Source organism: Heterocephalus glaber, unplaced genomic scaffold, assembly GCF_053883595.1.
Source record: "Heterocephalus glaber isolate CG9 unplaced genomic scaffold, H.glaber_assembly_v1.0 deba00001479, whole genome shotgun sequence".
Classification (NCBI taxonomy): Eukaryota; Metazoa; Chordata; class Mammalia; order Rodentia; family Bathyergidae; genus Heterocephalus; species Heterocephalus glaber.
The window spans coordinates 1,790,987-1,799,377 of record NW_028258316.1 but is presented as its reverse complement, the minus strand read 5'-3'; the positions used below and the strand labels follow the sequence as shown (position 1 = coordinate 1,799,377).

Genomic DNA, 8,391 nt, shown 5'->3' with positions numbered 1-8,391 from the left:
CTGTGAGCCAGCTCCCAGCTTTGTCACAGCGGGGCCACGCCAGGTGCAGCCAGCGTGACACTGATACGGATGAACAGAGAAGCGCCCATTGTCTGGCACCCACTTCCCCGTGAAGCACCCAGCCGGGTGCAGCCAGCGTGACCCTGATATTAGCATTGGCTTCCATGGCTGCTGTGGAGGACACAATTGCTTGGGCCTGAGAGCCCACGCACTGTGAGATGCGTATGTTTCGTCTCCTATTGGAAAGGTCAGTTTTCAAGACACATCCTGTTGCTGTCAAGGCGCCTGGTTCCTTGTGGCTGGACCTCAGCCGTGGCAGTGTCTCTGATGGTGGCTGGTGGCCGTTCTGACCCCCAACACCTGCCCTGACTTCTCACTGCCCAGCACCTGCCTCCCCAACACCCACGTCAGCCCACCTGTCCACTGTCCACAGCACAGCTGCCCCGGCACCCACACTGGGCACAGTGCTTGCCTCCCCCGCTGAGTCCACCTGGCCTGGCGTTGGCTCCATGGCTGGGGTCCAGGCTGGGCAGGCTTCCGTGATGTCAACGGGAGCTGGGCGCTTCCGGGCTCTGCTCGAGGGTCCCCAGGGTGAGTTTGTCCCTGTGGGACTCTTGCTGTGGCTCTCAGATGCTCTCTGAGTGTTTCTTCTGGTGCCCTGTCCACTCCGACCAGGCACGGACAGAGGATGGACACTGTAGAGCAGCCGGACACTCCCTGGAGCTGGGAGGGAGGTCATTGTACCCGAGGACCCTGGTCTGCAAGGGAATGGCAGGGAGTGGACACTGGGAAGCCACCAATGTGCCACCAGAAGCAAGTACATGAAACTGCAGATTTTCTAAGTCTGGAGTGGGTGCCTGGTTCTGCTCGTTCTCACGTCTGTTCCCAGAACTGGTGTCAGGATTAGGAAATGGGTGTCATGGAGACAGTGTCCCGGACTGCTGGCCCTGTGTCTGCATTTACACGAGATGGGGAGCCCCAGTACACCACGTATTCCTCTTTCCCCGGTTCCGTGTGTCACTTTCATGTTCTTCAATGGCACTGAAAACCCAGTGCCCCAAAGCAGTAGAGGGGGCGGGGGCAGGGGACCCTCAGGCGGGGCTGTGGCTGGAGCCTGCCCCCGCCGCCATACACTCAGCAGCTCCCTGCAGGGACTGGGCCTCCCTGGGGGCCCAAGGGACCTGGGCCCACTGCAGCTCCGGGAAAGCTGTAGTGTGCCGTCCTCCTCTGGGATGTGCATCCGGCCTTGCCCGTGTGCTGTGTGACCTGTTTGGGAGCTGTCTCCTCTGTGCTGGGGCTGAGGGGCTGCCAGGCTTCTCTCCAGCTGGCACCGAGACATGTTCCTTCCGGACCCTGTTGCAACCCCACAGGAGCCTGCTGGCCTCCTCTCCAAGGACTGGGTTTCTTTCTGGTTTGTGAAGCTGCTGCACACGGACGGGTCTTCTCGGTACCATCTTATTTCTGGATACAGGTGGAGACTGACTCTACTCGTGTGGTTTTCATTTTGTTTTTACAGTGTAGGGGACCAAACCTGGGGCCTCACGCATGCCACACAAGTGCTGTACCACCGAGCAACATCCTGCCCACACTGCCTCTGTTCCTTTTTTGAAAAATATTTTATCAGTGCCTATTAACTTTACAAAGAACAGTTTCAATGCATATATTTTGGTCATATCCGTTCCCCTGTTCCTCCCCTTACACTGGAGAGAGCTCACTCAGTGATCAGGAGAGGTACAGATAAAGGTTTCACTACTTACAGGTGCGGGGGGCCATGGCACACCTGGGGCCATCCACGCACACGTGCACACTCACCGGCACACACACATGTACACAGAGGCCAGGGAGCTTGTGCAGGTCGGGGAGCACGAGCATCAGGGCCAGGTAGCAATGGGACTGTTTAGAGAGCAGGTGTGAAATTTTAAACAAACCTGCACGAAAACCCTTTCCTGGAGGACATTCATCCTGGAATCCTGCAGGCCTAGTTTGGGCAGGGGTACAGGTACAGGGAGAGAGCTCTCCAGTCCCCTCCAGAGGAACAGAAATGGGCCATCACATCCAAGCCAAATGGCCAAGAACAGTGTTTGCCTCGACTTCGACATGAGCACGGAGGGCTCACAGGCGAAGCCACCGTCAGGATGGCCCGTCCCAGCTCCTGCCCTGGGGGTCGTCTCTGATGTCCCCTTCCCAGGCCTGCAGCCCTGACTAAGTTGTGACAAGCAGGGCCCCTGGGGTGTGGCAGGGGGTGCTCAGCCTCCTCTCTGGGGAGAGGGGACCCCCCCCCCCATCAGTGCCCAGGAGAGGAGTCCCTGGCCTTCTGATGGCCTCCGGTCCTGGGCTGAGTAGGCTGCAGCCCCTTCACCAGTCTGTGCTCCTGGCCCACTGCGATCTCTTGTACACGCGTGTGCTCACGTGTGTGCTCAGCTATGCATGGTGTCTGTGTGAGCCCACCCCATCTTGCTTTCCCTTTGTCGGAGCTGCCGCTGCTGCGCAAGTGTCCCAGGCACTCCCTGCCTCAGTGAACCTACGTCCCCTGTCCACACAGCAGGTCTGTCTTCTCCAGGAGAACCTGCGCTTAAGGGACGCAGGAAGGTCACGGAGACCAGAGCCCAGGGCTCTGACTCCCACCAAGCCCTCTGTGGCAGTGCACACATCAGTCAACCAGCGAGGGCCTGTGCAGTGGGCCTCAGGGCCAGCTTCCCCACACACGCCCTCAGGGCTCCACACTCTGGGGCTGCACCCCATGCGCCCCTTCCTGCCGGGCTCTGCAAGCTGCCCCTCTGGACGCTGGCCCTGGCCTGTCATCCTCTGGGGAGTAACTGGCTGGATTCAGCAGCTCCAGCAAGTGTGATACTTTCCTGCTCCACTGCAGAGCTGGCCCCGGTGTAGGTGTGTGAGTGTGCAGCCAGGAAGGGACCTGTTGGTCCTGCTTGCCGAGTTCCTGGGACCCCTCGGAGCTGTATAAAGGGCGGCCGGCCGAGTGAGGACCCAGCAGAGCTTCTCCGGCCTCAGTGAGCTCTTGGATACCGGGAGTGCAGACCCTGAAGATGAAGACCTTGATCCTGACCTTCGGCCTCGGCCTCCTCGCTGCCCTGCGGGCCCAGGACCTCCCGGGGGTGGAGGAGGAGAACCAGGAAGTGAGCTCCGAGGGGCAGGGGCTGTGGGGCAGGGAGAGGCGAGACTGCCTGGTGGGACCCCATCCGCCCCCATCCAAGGAGCCCCTCACTTAGGGTTCGGCCTGAACCCTGCCCGAGGGAGCGTCAGACGGGCCAGAAGGCATGTGGGCGGATGGGCATGGGGTGCAGACGGCTGGTGGGAGGTGGGGCCCAACTTCACTTCCCCCAGAGCGGGAGCGAGGGCCTGGGAGCCAGCACGCCGCGGGCCTGGTGGGAGTGGTGGGGCTGCTCCAGGTCCCCTGCCCTTGGGGGGCTAGGTGGGGTCTGGGGGCTGCAGATGAGGGGAGCAGGGGCCCCGGGGGTCAGCTGAGGCTGACAGAGGCGCCTTCTCCAGGTGTCAGGGACGGGGACGTGGTATCTGAAGGCTGTGGCTTCTGACAAGAAGATTCTGGGGAAGAATGAGTCTCTGTCTGTGACCCCCATCATGGTCAAGAGCCTGGAGGGGGGTAGCGTGGAGTTGAAGTTCACTGTGCTGTGAGTGTCAGAAGGTCACACGGCCGCACTGCCCAGGGTGGGGGCCCCTTCTCAGCCCCTGGGGCTTTCGGGGTCACTGTGCCTCTGGGGGGAACCCCAGGGAGAAGAGGAAACCCTGAGCAGACCTCGTGGGCCGCACGGGCAGTGCCCATCTGTCCCCTGAGAGAGGCCGCTGTCCGCCGCACAGACGCACAGACTCTTTCTGGTCAGGTGTTTCGCTCCCAGCCCCGGGTCACAGCTGGGTGAGAGGGGTCCCTCAGACTCCAGCCTGAACCCCTCCTAGGAAATTCCTGCTGTGCAGACCAGCAGGGAAGGGTTTGCATGGCCAGGCCCTGCAGAGAGGCCTTAAAATCCCCATGCATCTCCCGCCTGCGTGAATTCCACCCATGCGGCTCCCACAGTTTATTCCCACCCGCGTGGCTCCCATCTGCGTGGCTCGTGCCTCTGCATCTCACAGCTGTGTGCTGCCCCCACTTCTCTCTGGCTCCCTCCAGTGCAGCTCAGATCTGCCCAGCTCACGTGTTTACGTCTTGTCTCACATCTCTGAGGCTCCCACCTGCCTGACATCTGTCTGTGCTCCCGTCCTGGGAACCGGCCATGAGGCAGCCAATGACCTTGGAGTTTGCACTTCCTTTGTCCCCGAAATCCTCCACCTGAAGGCTTCCCTCAGTGGTCCAGGTGACAGTGGACATGAGGCCGGTCCCTGAATGTCTCCAGAGACAGAGGCCAGCTGACAGAACTGGGCAGGGGGAGGTTAGGGCACTGGCTGGTGGCCACAGATGACATCTGCAGACCACACAGCCAGGTTCCTTCTGGTAGCGAGCAGGAAGTGTGGACACCGCATGACACAGGGGCTGCCACGGGGAACACGGAGGACCTGGCTGGAGCCTGGACTCGAGAGGCAGCGAGGCCGCTCCTCCTTGGGCTCATCCTGGACCCAGGGCACCTGGAGGGCACAGACAGGGCTGCTGTGAGAGGGGGTGGCACCTGTGTGGCCCACACAGCTTCTGTTTTCCAGGATTGGAGGTCAGTGTCAGGAGATCAGTGTCATCCTGGAGAAAACAGACGAGCCGGGCAAATACACAGCCTGTGAGTCCCAGGGCCTCCCAGAGCTGTGTCGACCATGCACAGGAGCAGTGGGGCAGCTGGCACCTCCCAGGTGGCCTTTGGGCTCAGATCTTTTCTCTCCTCTGACCCTATTATGTGCCCACCCTCCCCTCTCACTGGCCAGTTTGTCTTAAAGTCCAAACACCTGACCATAAATGCCACAGCAGCTGAGGGGGGGAAATCTGTCCCCAGGGGGGCCTGGACTGCCCAACAATTTCCTGCTGGTAGTGGCCCAGCCCCCAGTAGGGGTCAGCTGTACTCCACTGGCAAGGGCTAAGCTGCCGCAGCTCCAACCTCTGCAAACCTCATAGCCCTGGTAGGGAACCTGGGTCAGGAGCACTGGGCAGCCTGGCAGGAGGGCAGCCAAGGGGGTGGCCAGGCTGGGGGCTGGGCTGTCTTGGGGGCTTGTGAAGGGTCAGTGGCTTATTCAGGACTGCCACTGTCCTCCTTAGACGAGGGCAAGCAAGTGGTACACATCATCACGACGGGTGTGCAGGACCACTACACCCTCTACAGTGAGAGCAAGTGGGACAGCCATGTGATCCGGACAGTGACTCTCATGGGTGAGTCGCATCGTCCGGTGGTGTCCACCATGGGCAGTGTCCTTGGGGGCTCTACCCCCACCACACAGCTCAGGATGGGAGATTGCCAGGTCTAGGTCCCTGCCATGGGAAGGATGAGCTGCTATGGGCACAGGGAGACAGATGTCACAGATGTCACAGCATGAGCCAAGGACCAATGGGCAGAAACTGCGGTGTCATCCAGGAGCTCGGTTCCAGCAGTGGGTGGGACAGGTTTGGGAAGAGAAGCCTGCGCTGAAAGTGACCCGAGCAGACACCGGCCTCAGTGTGGTTCCTACCCAAAGGCAAGGCTTGGGTCTTGAGCTCCTCCCCAGCAGGTGTGTGAGTGTGGAGCAGCAGGGGGCCTGGGTCCCCTCCAGGGGCGCTGGTCCTGGTCCGTGCCTGGCAGGCCCTGCAGCACCTCGTGTTCCCATCCTACCCAGGCTCTCCGCCCCAGCCTCCAGCTCAAGCCCCCAGGGGTTGACCAGGTCCCTCCCCAGCCAGAGCTGCCATCCTCCAGGCTGGGGCGGAGGTGCCCGCAGGCCCCACTCTGCGGCTCACAGTGCTGTCTTGCCCTGGCCTCACCCGCAGGCAGAGACCCGGAAGTCAACCAGGAAGCCCTGGAGGAGTTTGAGAAGGTGGTGGAGGCCAGAGGCCTCAAGACAGACAGCATCTCCATCCCCAAGCAGAGGGGTAGGAAGGGCACCGCGCTGCCCGCCCCGGGGTCACTGAGGACGGGCCAGGCGCAGCTGGCTCTGGGTCTCCTCGCTGGGGCCCGGGAGATGCTGGCTGACAGAGGCTCCCGGGGTCCTGTGGAATTCCCGGGGCCCCAACCCTGGTTTTCTCTCTTCAGCAGAAGCCTGCTCTCCAGGAAGCGCCTAGGGTGAGTCTCAGGGACACTCCCGAGTCCCTCCGGCGTGGCTGCGACGTCCCTCGTGGGCCACCTCACCTCCAGGTCCTGTCTGGCAGGAGAGGCCCCTCCTGGCCGGAAGGGCGGACCTGCTCCTGGCCCGCGGCCCTCGGCATGGCTTCCGCTTCCTCCCGGGATGCCGCTCCGGTGGCCGGGCTGCTGACAGTCCCTGGCCCTTGTCCCCAGCATCCTTATGCCCTCCGGTGGCCAGGTGGAAAGTTCCTCCTCAGACCCCTGGTCCTCAGTGGTCCCCGTGACTCTGTTGACCCCGAGTTGCCTTAAAGTCACGCGGCAGCCACGGCTGCGGCCTTGGAGCTCCGGGGCCCTCAAGCCGCCTGGTGCTGGGAGAGTGGAGGCTCCGAGCCTGCCCACGCTCACTGCGCAGGCGCGGCAGAGCAGACGCCAAGGCGCCCGGTCCTTCCCTTGTCCCCAGGTGACTGGCGGAAGTCACCTTCCCCTCTTCCCCGCGAGTGTGGAGCTCTGCGGGCCGAGCCCCCTCTTCCCTCTGCCCCGCTCCCCGGGACAGGCCGGGGCGGCCCTGGCCTCCCGGCGTCACCCCCGCAGCTCCCTGGCCTCCCTCCTGGCCTCGCTGACCTCCCCTCCTTTCCAGGCCGGAGAGCCGGGCTCTGAAGCGGCCGTGGCGGCCCCACCGGAGCCCCCCCGCGACACACACCGGCCAGCCCCGCCGCCTGCCTCCCCGCGCCCCTCTCCCGTTCCGGAATAAACAGCTTCAGCCGCTCCCGGACTCTTCCTTCCTGTCTGTGGGGTCCGGGGAGCCCCAGGGGGACTTCTGAGAGGGGAGCGGACGGGGAAGTGGGCGGAAAGGACCCGAGGGTCCAGCGCGTCCCGGTCTCCTGCGGGTGCTGCTGGCCAGGGCGAACGGGGCCCAGCGCTGGGGTGGCAATGGGGGCGTCGCCCCGGACAGTTCTGGAAGGACAGACCAGGAATCTCTTCCCCTGGCCCCGTGCTGGAGTCGCCCCAGTAGCTTTTTCTTTTTATTTGGTACCGGGAATCGAACTCAGGACCTTGCGCTTGCGAGGCAGGCGCGGTGCCACTGAGCTAAACCCCCGGCCCCAGTAGCTTTTAACAATAGCAGAGGCCTGTGGAGCCCGCGCCAGGCCCGGGACCTGCGGGGCCGTCCTCACCTTCCCAATCGTGCCCCGCAAGCCCGCAGCGGCTGGGACCATGAGGCGGCGCTTCTCTCGTAGCCCCACCCCCGACACCTCATAGGCCCTCTCGGCCACGCCCTCCAGTAACCCCGCCCCCGACACGCAGCTGGACCCAGAAGGGTGCAAGGCCAGTCTGCCCCTGTCCCACTGGCAGGCTCAGGGGGGCGCGGTTTCCACCGTGGCCGTGTTGGCCCTCGGGTTGTGCGCCTGTGGATGGAAAGTCCCTGTAGCCTGTGTCCACATCTCTTGGACTCCAGCTCCTGGCCAGCGTGGACCAAAGCCAGGGGCTGGACTTTAGAAGGAGACAGGGGTGTCAGCCGTGGCCCAGCCTCTAGCCCCGTGGCCCTTATGTCCAGGCGACAGGCAGGCTCGTCCTGGTGTGCCCAGCCAGGCAGAATGCCCACAGGAGTGAGAGGGTCGCAGAGGCGTCTCAGTGGGACATGGCACCCGTCATACTTGCCCAGCGGTGGCCCATTGACCGGGAGACCAGCCACTACCTCTGTAGCCAGTGAGCGTAGGAACTGCAGCTCCGAAGACACCTGAGGCCTCTCTCAGCACCAGGCAGCCGCCTCGTCTCTGAGGACTCTCCGGGACAAGGACAGGGCAGCAATCAGGGAGGGACTAGGACCCTGAGGCCTTTATCCCCAAGGTCAGCATGCCACCCCTGCTAGCAACTGCAGGAAAGCCCTGGCAGTGAGGACTTCAGCCCCCACACTTCCAGGTCACAGCCATCCTGGGCCATCTGTCCGGGGACAGCACGAAAGCCCTGGTTACACAGTGCTGGATCCTCTCCTTCGCCACCCTCAGGATGCGGTCCGAGGTCGGAGCCCAGTGTGGGCCCCAGCCCTCCTTCCTGGGCCGAACAGGCTTGGATGCTCACCCCCTGCAAGGCCTTTCCCTGGGTTGAGCTGCAATGCAGCTCTCTGTTTCCCCAGGTAGCTGGTGTTCTCCCAGGGGCTCCCCAGGCATCCTCTCATCAGAAAGAGGCTCAGCCCAGG

At 63.1% G+C, this 8,391-nt stretch overlaps 1 protein-coding gene across 4 annotated transcripts; it reads left to right on the top strand.

The window, feature by feature from the left end:
- Positions 1-2,749: 2,749 nt before the first annotated feature.
- LOC101708422 (von Ebner gland protein 1-like) lies at positions 2,750-7,524 on the top strand. 4 transcript variants are annotated; one of them, XM_087182697.1, is made up of 7 exons: positions 2,750-3,134; positions 3,508-3,647; positions 4,666-4,736; positions 5,207-5,317; positions 5,906-6,007; positions 6,171-6,197; positions 6,835-6,963. In XM_087182697.1, exons 1-6 carry the CDS (start codon positions 3,045-3,047, stop codon positions 6,194-6,196), a joined length of 540 nt encoding a protein of 179 aa, XP_087038823.1. In that variant the 5' UTR covers positions 2,750-3,044; the 3' UTR covers position 6,197; positions 6,835-6,963. The 4 variants fall into 4 exon arrangements, 3 of the variants coding, with proteins under 3 accessions (XP_087038823.1, XP_004849001.2, XP_021117395.2); XM_004848944.4 differs by having other exon boundaries at positions 6,168-6,197; XR_015439726.1 differs by having other exon boundaries at positions 5,906-6,657.
- Positions 7,525-8,391: the final 867 nt, after the last annotated feature.

Bases quoted from the DNA above. Each gene is read 5' to 3' on its own strand.
- LOC101708422 (XM_021261736.2), top strand. From the start codon at position 3,045: ATGAAGACCTTGATCCTGACCTTCGGCCTCGGCCTCCTCGCTGCCCTG. The intron at 3,135-3,507 runs GTGAGCTCCGAG...CGCCTTCTCCAG, and splicing joins TGGAGGAGGAGAACCAGGAA to GTGTCAGGGACGGGGACGTG. The intron at 6,198-6,834 runs GTGAGTCTCAGG...CCTCCTTTCCAG, and splicing joins CTCTCCAGGAAGCGCCTAGG to GCCGGAGAGCCGGGCTCTGA.